The sequence below is a fragment of the Mauremys reevesii genome, linkage group 2 (genome assembly GCF_016161935.1).
Source record: "Mauremys reevesii isolate NIE-2019 linkage group 2, ASM1616193v1, whole genome shotgun sequence".
In the NCBI taxonomy this organism is placed as follows: domain Eukaryota; kingdom Metazoa; phylum Chordata; order Testudines; family Geoemydidae; genus Mauremys; species Mauremys reevesii.
Window position 1 is genome coordinate 44,917,526 of NC_052624.1, and position 15,581 is coordinate 44,933,106.

General features: G+C 41.1%; 1 protein-coding gene across 7 annotated transcripts; it reads right to left on the reverse strand.

Annotated features, from left to right (window-relative positions):
• Positions 1-1,195: 1,195 nt before the first annotated feature.
• Positions 1,196-15,581, reverse strand: MTERF1 (mitochondrial transcription termination factor 1). Of its 7 annotated transcripts, none has more exons than XM_039521876.1 (3): positions 11,516-11,592; positions 6,223-6,277; positions 1,196-2,681 (listed from the first exon to the last, which is right to left on the reverse strand). In XM_039521876.1, exons 2-3 carry the CDS (start codon positions 6,223-6,225, stop codon positions 1,488-1,490), a joined length of 1,197 nt encoding a protein of 398 aa, XP_039377810.1. In that variant the 5' UTR covers positions 6,226-6,277; positions 11,516-11,592; the 3' UTR covers positions 1,196-1,487. The 7 variants fall into 7 exon arrangements, with proteins under 7 accessions (XP_039377810.1, XP_039377811.1, XP_039377814.1 ...); XM_039521877.1 differs by lacking the exon at positions 11,516-11,592 and adding an exon at positions 11,104-11,495; XM_039521880.1 differs by lacking the exons at positions 6,223-6,277; positions 11,516-11,592 and adding an exon at positions 15,495-15,581.

Genomic DNA, 15,581 nt, shown 5'->3' on the forward strand with positions numbered 1-15,581 from the left:
CCTGAGAATTCAAGATCAAATTTAAGTGCCAAAACCTGCAAACACAAGCAGGTACCTACTGAATTTTTTCTTAGACTTCAGACTTAGGATCCAGGGTCTTTGACTTCACCCTCTTCCTGCAAAGGAGGGAGTGAAAAAAAATAGACACTTACTTACACCTAGTTAAAGCAAGAGGACTAGACATGTGATCAAAGGGTAGGAAACATAAAGCATACATATGTAAACATATATAAATCCTTAGATCATGTAATTAGGTGGGGAAAATGTGTCATTATACACTTGAAATAAACAGAATTACCTGTTCTTAAGATCAAAAGTAGTTTGTATTATGCTTCAAGGAATAATGTGACGTTAGTTTTCTGCATTTAGGAGCTACCACCTTAAAGTATCTACGATTTGCAAATGCCAAGTACATTTGTCCTCATCTGAGAGACTTCTGTAGCATTTAATGACTCATCTGTCATCAAATCATTAGGCTGTGGACAATACTTTGATGTTACATCCCTTTACTAATTGCTGTAAAGGAAGCTACCCTTCTAAGTATGCCTGTTAGATTTAAGCCAACTCTTCATATTATTGGATTTTATAGGCTTACAGAGATATGCTTCTATCATAAAGACTACATTTATACCAACCCTTATCAACAGACCTTTCAATGCATTTGTCAAGGACACAGGCTCCTAGACCTTACTTATCTGTGATAAGATGAAGCAATGTAAAGAAATAATAGAATACCCCAGTCCAACAACTGGCTCATGAAAGGGCTTCAATGGGGTTTCAAATGTGTGGCATGTCTTCATTTATTCACTCTAATTTAAGGTTTCGCGTGCCAGTAATACATTTTAATGTTTTTAGAAGTTCTCTTTCTATAAGTCTATAATATATAACTAAACTATTGTTGTATGTAAAGTAAATAAGGTTTTTAAAATGTTTTAAAAGCTTCATTTAAAATTAAATTAAAATGCAGAGCCCCTCGGACTGGTGGCCAGGACCTGGACAATGTGAGTGCCACTGAAAATCAGCTCACGTGTCGCCTTTGACACGCGTGCCATAGATTGCCTGCCCCTGGGTTAGCCTGTGCTAAGCCAGTTCCAGAATCGAGGGTATGAATGATCCCTTGCTTTTGTATGGAGGAAAGGGCAAATAGTATACCTGACTTATCTTCTCTGTACCATTCATTATTCTGCATATCTCTATTCTCTCCTCCAACTGATGTACACTCTAAACAGTCTCACTCTTTTCAATATCTGTGATCCACTACCATCACAGCTGGTAAGCAAGACACCAAACGGTTCTCCTGGTCACTCTATAGCGCCCCGCTAGTGATAGCTGAGAATTTACTTATCCTAAATAAGCAGTGCTAAGTAACCACAAATTATTCTGAAATAAGTTTCAAAATAACAAAACAGGACCCTTTTTCAAGTTTTTTAATTTCAGAATCTGACCCTGTATTTTCACAGAATGGATTCTGTCCTCTTGATTAATCACTATGCACTATGTAATTTTTCCAATTTAGCTTCAAATCTCCTTTTACTTAAAGTAAGGATGCCAATTCCATAGGTTTTGAAGTCATAATTAGTTTTTTCCAGTTCCTTGACTCTGCTTCTTACAGTACCGATACTTACATCCAGAACACGAGACATTTCAACTATTTGTTTAATGTCAATCTTTGCTTGCAAGAGGCAATCTATTTTATCACTGAGGTTCTTGGATGAAAGAAAGAGCACTCGTGGATAGCTAATGAAAAATCTATCCACCTCTCTTTCAGTGCACCCAAGAGATAACAGCTTCTCTTTAGCATTTGTAAAGTTTTTTTTGATATATTCATTAGATAAGTCCAAAATGTCAGCTCCACAGCCATGTAGCAGAGCTAGTAATTCCTCATTGCTCAGATGGAAAGATTGCAGGAACTCAAAGTTTGCGCTCACTTGCTTGCTGCTCCGCAGGAGGATGAAGACATTTTTAGAAATGATGTGCTTCACAAAATCATTTGGGTTTTCACCACCTAAAGACAAACAGATCTCATGCAGGAGGTCAGTCATCTGTTTATTCAGCTCCACTCTGTTAGAAAATGCCCGAGGTGCTCTAGTCAACATATTGCAAAGGTGTTTAGAGGTTAGCCCAAGAGAACAGAAAAATGTAATATTTTTCTCCATATTGATGTTATTACTGGAACGAAAGAAAGACTCAGGAGAACGTCCCAGAATATTTACAATTTCCAAATCAGTCATCAAAATACTTCTCCAAAGTTCCCAGCGTTTTTCAAGAGACTCATAGGAACGTGTGATGGCTCGTGGATAACGTGAGATGATGCTGGCAATGACTTCATTAGTAGCCCCTTTGCTTTGCAGAAACCTTTTGAGGCCCTCTTCATTTGTGATCAGCTTCTTCAGAACTCCAGGTTGTCGCCTTCTTGCCATTTTGACATCCACTCCCATGCATGCCAGATTGTTTACTAGAATGCCATTCTCCTGGCATGACTTTGCAACAGCACTGTCTGTCTTCAGACAGAAGTGCCTAGAAGACACAGGTCTGAGCACAATCTCTGTTGAAAATCTAATCAGCCAGATGCAATTCATATTGTAAAGAAGTGAGTTTTTCATGTGCAACAGTCCCCTGGCTGCCATAGGGATCAGCTGCTGCAAGTATCTTTGTAGTACTGTACGTCCACTGTTTATCATCTGACGGGGGAAAAAACAAACAGTCATTATGCACAGCTACTGGACACTAAATGAAGAATGTAGGTGTTTATTTTTAAATAGTTAGAGCTTAAAAAATAATAACCTGCCCAAGTAGGAATATCTAATTATTTAGTTAAAAGATCTGGCTAAAAAAAACCCTATAAATTAGCAAATTCAATAAATTGTTTAAAATTCATTCATTTAAAATTATGGAGGGAGGCAAACAGAAGTGTACAGGACTACTACCATGAAACCAGAATAAAATGTTCAGCTACATTAAAGGAGTAAGTTTCAGGCTTTCATCTCTTAAGAGGCACGGTACAGACAGCCCAGGTGGGAAGCTAAGGTAGCTTTAAACCAGCCTTGCACGCTCCCGATTCTGGACTGCTCTGGTGGCTGAAGTGTCCCTCTCCCCCGTCATATTTCAGGAAGCCCTGGAGGTCCGTCTACAGTGTGGTATACTCCCTGGGCATGCCTCACTCCAAACCCTCCTCTCCCAGCCGCAGCCATTTCCCCAGCACAACCCCTACATATGGGCTTGAGAAGGGTCCTAAGAGGACAGCCTACAGCTCTCTCCCCCAGCTCTTGTTCCAAAGGAGCTCTCCCCCAGCTGGACCTGTGGCTTTTAGGCCCCTTTATACTACTCTGGTCCCTTTATTCAGCATAGAACAATTGGTGCAGGAGTGAGAATCTCACCCAAGGTGAGGACTCAGCAAGAAAAGTTTACATAACACTGACATCTCACCACATCTAACTCTGTCCCCTTTCATAGCTGCCAATATTTGAAACTGTTCCTCAAGGAATAGTTCTCCACAAAGAGCTGAAGTGTGTGTCTGTATTCTGGTCAATTTCATGTTGAGTGCTGGTTAGTTGGTTGTATTTTTTTCCTTTCATCCTTGCTTCTTGTATTTCCCCACCCTCTAAACTGTTTCTTCCATATAACACATTACACCACTATCCTGAGCCACAAAGCCCCTCATCTAGTTCAGCATATTACAGCCAAGAAGATATCAGGCATTGCAAGGCCTGACTTTGATCCTGACACTTGGGTTTATAAATATAACTCTCTTGTAACCAATCAATTGTCTGTACACAGTCTAAGTACAGTAACAAGTTTTAATGTCATCTGATCAAAAATGGAAGTTAAAAAAGATGAACAAGTTTTTTGTGTCCCCTTCATGGTTTGAAGATGGAGTTTTAGATTTAGGACTTACAATATGAGTCTCAGCACAATATATGTCATTTCTTGGAACCTTTGCAGAAGGCTGGTCATTTAAAATCCCCAGCTGTTAGGTCTTCCAATACAGTCAAACTAAGCCAAGCAACTCAGAAAATTATGTCAGTCTCTTAGTGCCACAAATTCATGTCGGAAATCCTCAACAAGTGACACAAACACCCCACTGAAGTGAATAGAATCTTTCTCCTATTCATCAGAATTGGGAGTTTTAAATGTTAATATGAGAACAATATGAAAAGGTAGTTTCAAAAGTTAAAAATCTCTGGTGCTACAAAACATTTTTCAAAATAGCAAAATGGACTCCGACCCCATTAGGGATTAATTCCTGGCAAATTTCCAGAGTTTTAAAAATCAAACTGTTGGCATGTGCCAGACCCTTATTGTGTAATAAATAAGGATGAGCGGCACTTGTAGCTTCTATGGGTTTATTTACAATAAGGGAGGGTGGGGGAGTTAGGAGCTCCCCAGACACTTCTGGCTGCCAAGAGGGAATTCTGATGGGCTCCCTCTCAGGTATTATTGCAAGGATCAGGGCTCCTGAGACAGGAAGGAACAAGCATTTCAAATGCTGAAAAGAAAAACTCTTCAGCAGCCGTGGTGCAATGGGAAACATCACCAGAGGCCCCTAGAGTAGGGAAAGGATCAAGCACTCCTACCAACAATGTCCTGCATCAACAATGGGAGAAGGGAAGGATAGACACCATCATGCCACCAGAGATAGAAGGGGAGCAGACAGTTGTGTCCTCCAAAGATAATGGTGGGTAGAGACTGAATAAGGAGCATGGAACAAGTAACCTCTCTGTAATTCTGCATTAATGAACAGAGGGGGCAGGAGGGGCACAGGTGGGCATGCCCCACACTGTAACTGTAATGCTGTAGACATTTTGAGACACCTTTTTCTCCCTTCAAAAAGCAAAATAAAAAGTGCCAGCCACTGCAAAGGAATAGGAGAAAGTGAAGGTGGACATGGAGAGCCATGTCTGGTTTCACTTGGGCTGGAAACCAGCCATGCAGACCTTCATCTCCCCACTTCCCTTGCTGAAGGCAGGTTTTCCCAGTGTTTTTTTCTCTCCCTTCCTGGGTAGGCATTTAAAGCACCATATTGAAAGGAGAGAGGTCATAGGTCAAGTCTGCTCAGCTCTCCTTTCCCACCAAGCAGCACCAGAGGCTCCTAGAGCCAACTGGGGAAAAGGAGAAGGATCAAACATCCTGCACCCAAAGTCCTGTCAACAACGGGAGTGGGCAGGAGAAGCACTAATGCCACCCCTTAACCCCTTCACCCAGTTCTGAGGGAGGCCCAGGAGAAGAGGACTAGGAACCTCTGGCAGTGTACCCTATTGCACCATGGCTGATTGGCTGCTGATTATGGAAAGGCTCATGTCTTTCAAAGGGATGCTCTAACAAGGAAAAGGGAACTGCTGGGGCAGCCCTCGGGAAGATCAGAGCCTGAGTGGCTGGTTTCTAGCAGCTGTCAAAACAGTCATAACCTACTCCCTCTCCCATACACTATCACTGCAGCCATTGCTTGTTCCCCCACACCAGTTATGGAGAGGAGTAGAGCTCTCCACTCCTCTGCTATCTCAGATGCCTCCTATTAATGCAGGAGGATTAAAGCAGGATTTATGCAGGATGTTCCGTAGCAGCTACAGAGTTGACATTCAGAAGCTGGGCTTCCTTTTCTTTCCTCCTCCAAAAGCCCAACCCCCGACACAATCTGTCATCTGAGAGGAGCTCTCAAATACTCCCTCACAGCAGCAACAAAACTCTTCAGAGAGGACCTTAAAAATCATACATATAACTTGGCATATATTTTGGGCTGTAACTGTCCCTGAACCTCTTTTAAAAATAAAGCGAGGGTCAGAGAAACACTGAAGGTAACCAACCTTTAAAGAAAGCTATTCCTTTCATAGCTTTCCATACCTCCACAATTGCTTATCTGAATTTTAAAGATTACTTAGATGATCAGCTGAGAACAAGAACAAAAAAACGAAATACAGAGTACTAATAATACTTTGTCCTTACCTGGTGCCTTTTACTGGATGCTCAAAAATCTCTTAAACAGAAATTATGCCTCACCACAGCCCTGTGAGATAAGTATTTCTACATCAGTTTTACATCTAAGTAAACTGATGTACAAACTGGATGACTGATTTGTTAAAGGCCACACAGCAAGTTAAAGGAGAGCTATGAAAAGAATCCAGGAGTCCTTACTGTTTGTCCCCTGCTTTCACAACTTGGTCCAACACTTCCTCAGCAAAAAAATCTCTCTCTTTCCTCTACCTTCCTCTTCCCTTCTCTCCTTACCATTCCACTTCTCTTTCTCTTCCCCTTTGTGTTTCATCCTTCAATTTCTTCCCTCCTAGAAGGCATCAAGATGGTTTTAATTCAAACTGCCATAAGTGGTGGGTTTTACATCTGAATCTAACAGAGTTAAACATACAGAAGTGAATGTAGACTGGAAAGCCTGACTCATCTTTAATAGTAGTGGCCCAGCATTAACACCCTAAGTGTGTGCAAAGAACCTATTGGTATTTTTCAGTATCGGGGTCGCACATATATAAATCCTTTTCCACTCACTGCAGGAGGAAAAAAAAATGTAAATCACACTGCCAGACAATGTAACACAGATTAACAATCCAAGCCAATTCTTAAAACAACAGTAAATATGAAGTCAGTAGCTCAAGCAGTAGCGGCTTGTGAGCCTCTGTTACATGGAGTAAGATCATCACATTATAGTCTGGACCCAACCAAGGGGCAATGAATTGTTTTGTTGCCTGTGGACTAGCCCAGCAGCAAGATTCAGAGACAATGATTAGAGGATTAGAAAACATGCTTTATAGTGACAGATTCAAAAACGCAATCTATTTTTCTTAACAAAGAGAAGGTTAAGGAGTGACGATTACAGTTCAAAAGTATCTACATAGGGAACAAGTATTTAATAATGGGCTCTTCAGTCTAGCTACAAAAGGTATAATATGATCCAATAGCTGGAAGTTGAAACTAGACACATTCAGATTAGAAATAAGGTGTCAATTTTTAATGGTGAGAGTCATAAACCATTGGAACAATTTACAAAGGGTCAAGGTGCATTCTCCATCACTGACAATTTTTAAATCAAAGCTTAGATGTGTTTTTCTAAATGATCTGCTCTAGGAATAATTTTGGGGAAGTTCTATGGCCTGTGTTATACAAAAGGTCAGACTAGATTATCACAATGGTCCCTTCTCATCATGTATATTACATGGGGATGTAATGGTTCTGTGGAGCATGCTACCTTCTAGTGTGCTGGAAGCTGTGGTACAAGATTGTTTTACTCCTTCTTACTCCCTTGTGCCAACGCCAACACACAGTACACACTACAATATGGCTCATAATAATCAATTTTATAAGAAACCCACAGTTATACATAGTAAGTCTACAGTAATAACAGAATACAGCTTTAAGAACCTGATCCAAAGTCTGTTGAACTCAAATGGAGTTTTTCCATTGACTTTAATGGGCCTGAGATCAGGTCCTACATTTCTACCAACATATGGAACACAGGTGCCACTTTGAATCTGGGTCCGCTATAAAATAGTTTCTTGGTCATTTGGACAATAGTACATAGACAAACCCCAGAGTTCCTTAGCTATATACTGATAATAATCTTTCTGTTCTATCCAGAACATTACCATTAAAAATTCATTAGAGGCTCTGGCACTTCTATATTGCAATATTATTCTAGGCCCTGAATTCAGATCAGATTCAGGACCATAACTACTGATAACTTTTCTTTGTCAAACAAGAAATGTAATCTTGGAAGGAAAGTGATATGGATGCCCTCTTATGGAATAACTTTATTAGCCACACTCTCCACACCCCAGCAATAAAGGGGTATAATAAGCGACAAGTAAAAGTTTCAGACTAACAGATATAGCTCTAATTGTTTCAGCAATTGTACTGTAAGGAAAAATAAATATCCTTTTCTAGCCTGTATTTTTCAACCAAGCGGCAATCCACCAACCCCCAGGACATATAGCACATAGTGTTTCCCAAGCAGTGAACTATCAAAAGATCATTTTCAGAGAAAGATATTTTGCCATTACAAATCAGACCACATGTGTATCAAAATCCAATATGCTGGCCCCGGAGAATATCTGACTCTTAAGAGGAAGGCAACTCCAACCTATCCTCATCCACATCACCTGGCTAATTATGGGAGGGAATACTTTCCTCATCCATGCTCTGATCAGCTGATGCAATGTAACAAGATTTGACAATCCATATCTTGGTCTAAGTACAATCATTTTTACTGCTTATGAAGTTATCTTACCCCTTTTCAAAGTCAAATTATAACATTTGACTCAATGACATATTGCACTAAGGATTCCACTAGCCTCTAGACCAGTGGTTCCCAAACTTGTTCCGCTGCTTGTGCAGGGAAAGCCCCTGGCGGGCCGAACTGTTTACCTGCCGCGTCCACAGGTTCGGCTGATCGCAGCTCCCAGTGGCCACGGTTTTCTGCTCCAGGCCAATGGGAGCTGCTGGAAGCAGCAGCCAGTACATTCCTCAACCTGCGCCGCTTCCAGCAGTTCCCATTGGCCTGGAGCAGCGAACTGCGGCCACTGGGAGCCACCATCGGCCGAACCTGCGGATGCAGCTGGTAAACAACCCAGCCCAGCCCGCCAGGGGCTTTCCCTGCACAAGCGGTGGAACAAGTTTGGGAACCACTGCTCTAGACAAACTAACTTCCTGCTGGACAAAGTGCATTCCTGTCTGGGGCATCAGAAGGGTTCACACCCTGGATCTAAAGGGCTAAGAGAGTAAGCCTTTATAGCTTGAGAAAAACTCCAATAGCTGGAAACTATAGTGGGCTCCTAATCTTCCTCTACCACCCATTAGCAGAAGACTAAAAGATTCACAATCCCTTAGTGTGGGTTACGAAAGCAGGTATCTGTCCCATTAAACTGAGTTCCAAAACCTCAATGCTTTTAGTTAAAATAAAAGCAGTCCTTAACCATTTTATCCCTATTGGGATTCAGGTCAGTTAGTCCCAAGAGTTCAGTGGGACATACCAGCCAACTATTCTTATTACATAATTTCATTGCAGACTGCTTTTCTTCTTGTTACATTTCATAATCTGTTCACTACTAGCAATAATCTGATAGGTGCTACAGTAACACTTGATGAAAGGGAATTGCATGAATAACTGATCTAACAGTCTCAGACACACCAGGGCATATTGGAGCCTTCTTCAACAGCTCAGTATACAGATGAAAACCAATAGCAATTAAAAACAGTCAAGAAGGATGAAAACTATCTTAAAACGTAGAACATTTTCTCATTGGTACAGGCATGTAACTCCTGTTCTCCCCACCCAGGAGTAACACATATGCCCGAAGAGCAGAATAAACAACCTAAAAATTACACTGAGCAAATCCCTATTACTTAAATTTATGGAAGCTTCTTCACTGGAGGTTTTCAAAAGGAGGCGGGATAACCATCTGTCTTGGATGGTTTAGACCAGTGTTGGGCAACCTGCAGGCCGCACATGATCCGTCAGGGTAATCCGCTGGCGGGCTGCAAGACAGTTTGTTTACATTGACCATCTGCAGGCACAGCCACCCACAGCTTCTCATTTGCCATTCCCACAAACAACCACATTTGCTCCAATCCCTCAGACAAACACCTGCAGTATCTCTATCAAGCGTTCTTAAAACAACAATACCCACCTGAAGGATACCCAGAAGGGTACCCAGATGTCACCTACTACAGGACAGGCCCAACAAAGAAAGTAACAGAACGCCACTAGCCCTCAGCTACAGCCCCCAATTAAAACCTCTCCAGTGCATCATCAAGGATCTACAACCTATCTTGAAGGATGATCTCTCACTCTCACAGACCTTGGGAGACAGGCCAGTCCTCACTTACAGACAGCTCCCCAACCTGAAGCAAATATTCACCAGCAACTACACACCACACAACAGAAACACTGACCCAGGAACCAATCCCTGCAACAAACCCCGTTGCCAACTCTGTCCGCATATCTATTCAAGGGACACCATCATAGGGCCTAACCACATTAGCCACACCATCAGGGACTCGTTCACCTGCACATCTACCAATGTGATTTATGCCATCATCTGCCAGCAATGCCCCTCTGCCACGTACATTGGCCAAACCGGACAGTCTCTACACAAAAGAATAAATGGACACAAATCAGACATCAAGAATGTAACGTTCAAAAACCAGTAGGAAAGCACTTCAATTTCCCTGGACACTCAATAACAGACTTAAACTGGCCATTCTTCAACAACAAAAAAATTCAAAAACAGACTTCAATGAGAAACTGCAGAACTGGAATTAATTTGCAAACTTGACACCATCAAAGTAGGCCTGAATAAAAACTGGGAGTGGCTGGGTCACTACAAAAAGTAATTTTCCCTCTGTTGATACTCACACCTTCTTGTCAACTGTTGGGAAAATACAACATCCACCCTGATTGAATTGGCCTTGTTAGCACTACAAAAAGTAATTTTCCCTCTGTTGATATTCACTCTTCTTGTCAGCTGTTGGGAATGGGCCACATGCACCGTGACTGAATTGGCCTCGTTACCACTGACCCCCCACTTGGTAAGGCAACTCCCATCTTTTCATGTGCTGTATATTTATACCTGCCTACTGTATTTTTCACTCCATGCATTTGATGAAATGGGCTTTAGCCAGGGCCAGCAGGCTTGGGGCGGCAAAAATATTTTCTGTCCCTAAAAATATCCATGTGTCTGCCCTGACTCATCTGACAGGAGAAAAAGAACCTTCCTCCAAAATAGCAAGGGATATATGATTGCACAGCTCATTTCTATTTCTATTCTATTTCTATTATTCTAAGCAATAATCTCCCCAGACCTCCCTGACCTAAGCATCCACTGGGGGTTGCCAAATTTGGTTGGACAAATTCCTGGAGATTTCATCACATGACATAATCTTTAATTAAAGATTACTCTTTAAATCCTGGAGACTCCAGAATAATCCTGGAGGGTTGGCAACCCTAATTTGGGGATTTTTATTTCACATTGCTCAGACATGAGACCTTTGCCAATACACAGAAAAACTAGTCAGACTTCAAGCAAAAAATCAGACTAATTAATACAGTAGAATATCTTTAGAAACCCCATTATAAGACAAAATAAATATACTTCTCTAAACCTTCTTGGTTGCATTTTACACAGCAGAATCAGTCCTTATGTTGCACGCAGATAATCCCACCACTTTACTCGGATCCGAAGACCACTTTTACTTCCCTTTAGTCTTGCTAACTCTTCCTATTGGGCAAAGCAAATCTTTTTCCTGTTAAATCAAGCCACAAAACCTTGCTGCTTTCATAAGAGTAATTTTCAAGCATTTAGTCGGCACACACTAGCTAACCCCTTTTAATTATTTCACTGCAGCTTTCTTCCTTAAATTTCTTGTTTCACTTTGCAATTTGCATTCTACTAGCAGTAACGTGAAACGCGCTATAGCCGAGAAGTATGTGATTTGCGTTTTCCATTCAGTAAGATTGAACGTAAAATAACTCTGAAGTAACCAGTACAATAAGACTGAAAAACGTGTAATTTACCATCACGTTGCGGTCCGGAGTCTTCCTCATCGTAGGTTAAAGTTGAAAACTAACAAGGAGAAAGCAGTCAAAGCTAGTAAAGAAGAAAAGTTGATATTAAAAAGGATTTGGTTTTCGTTTTAGTGCTGCCACCTACCAGATTCCTGTTTTCACTCATTTTAGTTAAAGTGAACTGCTTCACCAGGAGATGGCAGTATAAAATAACATAACCATGCCATTTGTGCAGCGGTATTTTGTGCTATATTTAAGATTTGGTGTGTGAGGGGGGGTGTCCACAATGTTTTTGCAGAGTACGTAGGAAAGAAGAATGGGCTACTAACAACCTTCACAAAGATGACAGGTGTCTGAAGCCTCTCTAGGAGGATATGGAATATGGAACAGAGACATTGCCATTGGCCTTCATATAGCAACATCATATTTCTTCCCCCAAATGTCTCATTAAATGGATGGGTGAGGATTCTAACATGTCTGTTACAGAAGGTTGTCACTTGTCCAGGTTTTCCCAGGATTGTCCTTTTTTGAGGTAGCTGTCCTAGGAAATCTGTAATGGTGCTCAGTACACGCTGCCAGCTGTCCAGTTTTATGGGCTTGGGTGGGATCATCCCAGATAGCAACACTATGCATTGTTGTCAACACATTCACATTGGGTACGAAATGTATTTTTTAAATCAACAAAGAGAAGGATTTTAATTTTGTATTATTTAATTTTATCATAAAGATAGGTCCAATGTGTCAATTCTTTATCAGAGCAATAAGAACTAGTAATGCATTAAGGCTAATCCTGACCCCCATGCCCAGCCAGATAACTAACCTGGGTATAAATGGGCAGGTCACAGGTGTCTGTAGCTGCTGTTTCAGCCTCAGGACTGCAGTAGCCTCTGTGGTCATATGGGGTCAATGACTGATGAATACGCACACTGCTTGGCCCTGACCCACCCAGCTCTTGTCCTACTCATCCCCCTACAGCTGCTGGCCACTGGCAGTGGAGGGAGCACCCATGAAGCTTCATAGAGTGCAGGGGATGTGCACCCCATTTACAGCCCCCCCACACACACACACCATCCTGCAGATGACCCATTCTGGTTCTTCTGCATCGGGAATGATTTGTACCTGAGGAGGTGTGGTATGATTTGCCCCTAAGTACCAAAGCTAAGCCGCGTATACTTAACCATACCTACCAGTTCTTATGGGACTAATAGAGATGGCATGTCAGGCCTTATCTTTTAAACATAATAATATTGGAAAAAACAGAGCCGCCCCTCCACCCCCCAGTGATGCACTGCTTTAGGACTAATTCTCATAATGAAAGTAATTCAATTCTCTGACATATTTGGGGACATTGTAACACATGACAATCTCCTCCATTTTAGCACCTACTGAATTTACTAAGAGAGTCACAGTTCTAGGAACTCTGGCTTTTCTGGATTTCACTGCCATGGTATCAACTCTGGGTCATGCAATTTCTCTTCTCACCAGTGCCATATTTCAGGGCAGGCGACCCAGGTGACCACCTGGGGTGCTGGGCTTAGGAAATGTCAGTCTCAGCGTGCTGTTTTTGTTGTTAGCAACAAAAAGGAAAATAAAATGTTTGAAGTAAAATGTTTCTCTCTCATACAAAGTATAGGGAGCCTAGGAACCTAACCTAAGGTTTGTGGCTTCCACTTGGGCATCATACGGGTATGTCTACACTGCAATAAAATATCTCTGGCTGGCCTATGTCAGCTGACTTGGGCTTATGGGGTTCAGGCTGTTGGGCTATAACATTTCAGTGTAGCTGTTCAGGTTTGGGATGGAGCCTGGGCTCCAGGACCCCATGAAGGGGGAAGGTCTGAGAACCCAGGGCGTGAATCCCTACACTGTAATGTTCTAGCCCTGCAGCCCAAGCACTCTGAGCCTGAGTCATCTGATTTGGGCCAGCCATGGGTGTTTTATTGCAGTGTAAATATACCCAAGATGCAAAGGTCCAGAATATTCTTGGAGGTTAATGAAAAATGAATCCACATATGTAAAATGTTTCAGTTATTCCATACCCAAGATGCTTAAAAGTTAGGCATTGTAATGCTACTTTGAATGGTATTCAGAAGTTTGACAAATGGAAAGGGGGACACCGAGGATACTCCTAGCCTGGGGTTCCATTTGGTTTAGGGCCAGCCCTGCTTCTCACATTCTGCTGTGGACACTTTAATCTGCCAGGAAGCATGGTCTGCATACATTTGGAGGGAGGCAGAGGGCACTGGAAAGTTTTTATTCTAGCAAACTGGTACGTTCCCCCAAAACTGTTAGGAAACGTGGATATTGTGTTAAAGGTTATAAAGGTTTCATACTGTAACTGAGGTTTTATATTCCATTTAAAACAAATAATGATCATAGAGATAAAATACAAAAAGAGGCAAACTTATACCTACACATACAATAAGTATAAAAGAATCTTATTCTGAATATTTAAAGGAAGTTGGGACAGTTGTATACACTTCAGACATACAGTAACATGTAAGTGTACTATAATATTTTTATATATACCAACTGATCTGTGATACAAGTAGAATTTTTGTACATAAATGAATTAGGAAATGTAAATCAGGTGCTCCAGGATCACTTAATTAATTATCTGCATTAGTTGCAGACTTACTTAAATTACCTCCCTGATATATTATACTTCAGAATAAATTATTCATCGTACCAAACTTGCTACACTGCAGGGGGTCTTGATCTTCTTTTCAGCTACAGTATTCATACCAAAGAAGTCACCAGCTCAGCAAACCTAAAATATTTGTCTCTTTAATTAAAAGATGAGGAATAATAATCAAATATGTCCAAAAAGAGATATGTAGAGTTTACAATCTGTCAAACTATAAGCTGTACAACTCCAGGATCCAGAAAACAACAACAACAACACTCTACTTCAGGGGGTATGTATTACTGCACTATTACAAGAGATCTGTGCATCATTCCGTTTGTCTGAGTTAGTGATTAATATCTTTACAACAGGAGACAAATATGTTGGGTGTTCAGAATATAAGTAAAGCGCTTATGTGTATGTTTTTGCAGATGCATATTTGAGGCATGGAGCGAGCGTGCTTGTATGCCTGTATGTATGATTTTGTGAACACGTGTATATTTAGCATGTGAATGTGCAGGTGCGGTTATCTTTGTTTAGCTCCGCATTTGGTGTGTACATATTCTGATGCATTTTGGAACACTTTATAAAAGGGCTCAGCAAAATGTATTTAGATTTACAGAGTATTAATATTTAATAATGAATAAAAGTAGACATAAAATGGAGGGACCTATACAATGTTTCATTTTGTATACGTCACATGAACATGGCTAATTTACAAGGCCTACAATTAACATATAAAAATCCACACTTTATTTTAGCTGACTTTCCAAAAGTTGTTTCTTTCCTCAGTGCCCATATTGCTTCACATATTGCTTTTTTAATTAATTATTAATAAGAAGTGGAGAAACACAAAACAATTATTATGTCCACATCAGACTTTGAGCAACCTCTATAATAATTACTTAGGCCCTGATCCTCAAAGATATTTAGGCTCCTAACTTCCATTGATTTCAAGTTAGGGGCCTAAATAATTTTGTGGACCTGATCCTAACCCCAGTTTGTAACTTTTTCCTTTCAACATGATTCTTAAGAAAAGGTTCTGCTCTGTCATTTCTTTAAATCCCCAAACATTGTTTCATGTCTCATCCACTCAGCTTCCCCTCCTGCACCTTTACCACCAACCATCCACTTACTTATTCTGCAATTGCATGTTGTTACTGCTTGCCTTTGAAGGAGACCCCAGAATACTGTGCAGCAATATCTCATAACAGAAACTCTATTTCAGTAAAGATTGGAGGTGAGGGAATAAGTGTCCAGAGAAGATGTTTACACTATTACCTAAAACACGTTCCTGCTGCAACCATGGTGACAGAGCAGCCCACAGCATTCTGAGATACTCCAGTACAAAGCAAAACTCACCTCAGCTGCAGAGCAGATAGTAATGGATACTTAGGGACGCTGGAGCAGAACTGTTGTAGCAGACTGTGGCAAGGGCTGAGGTGAGGT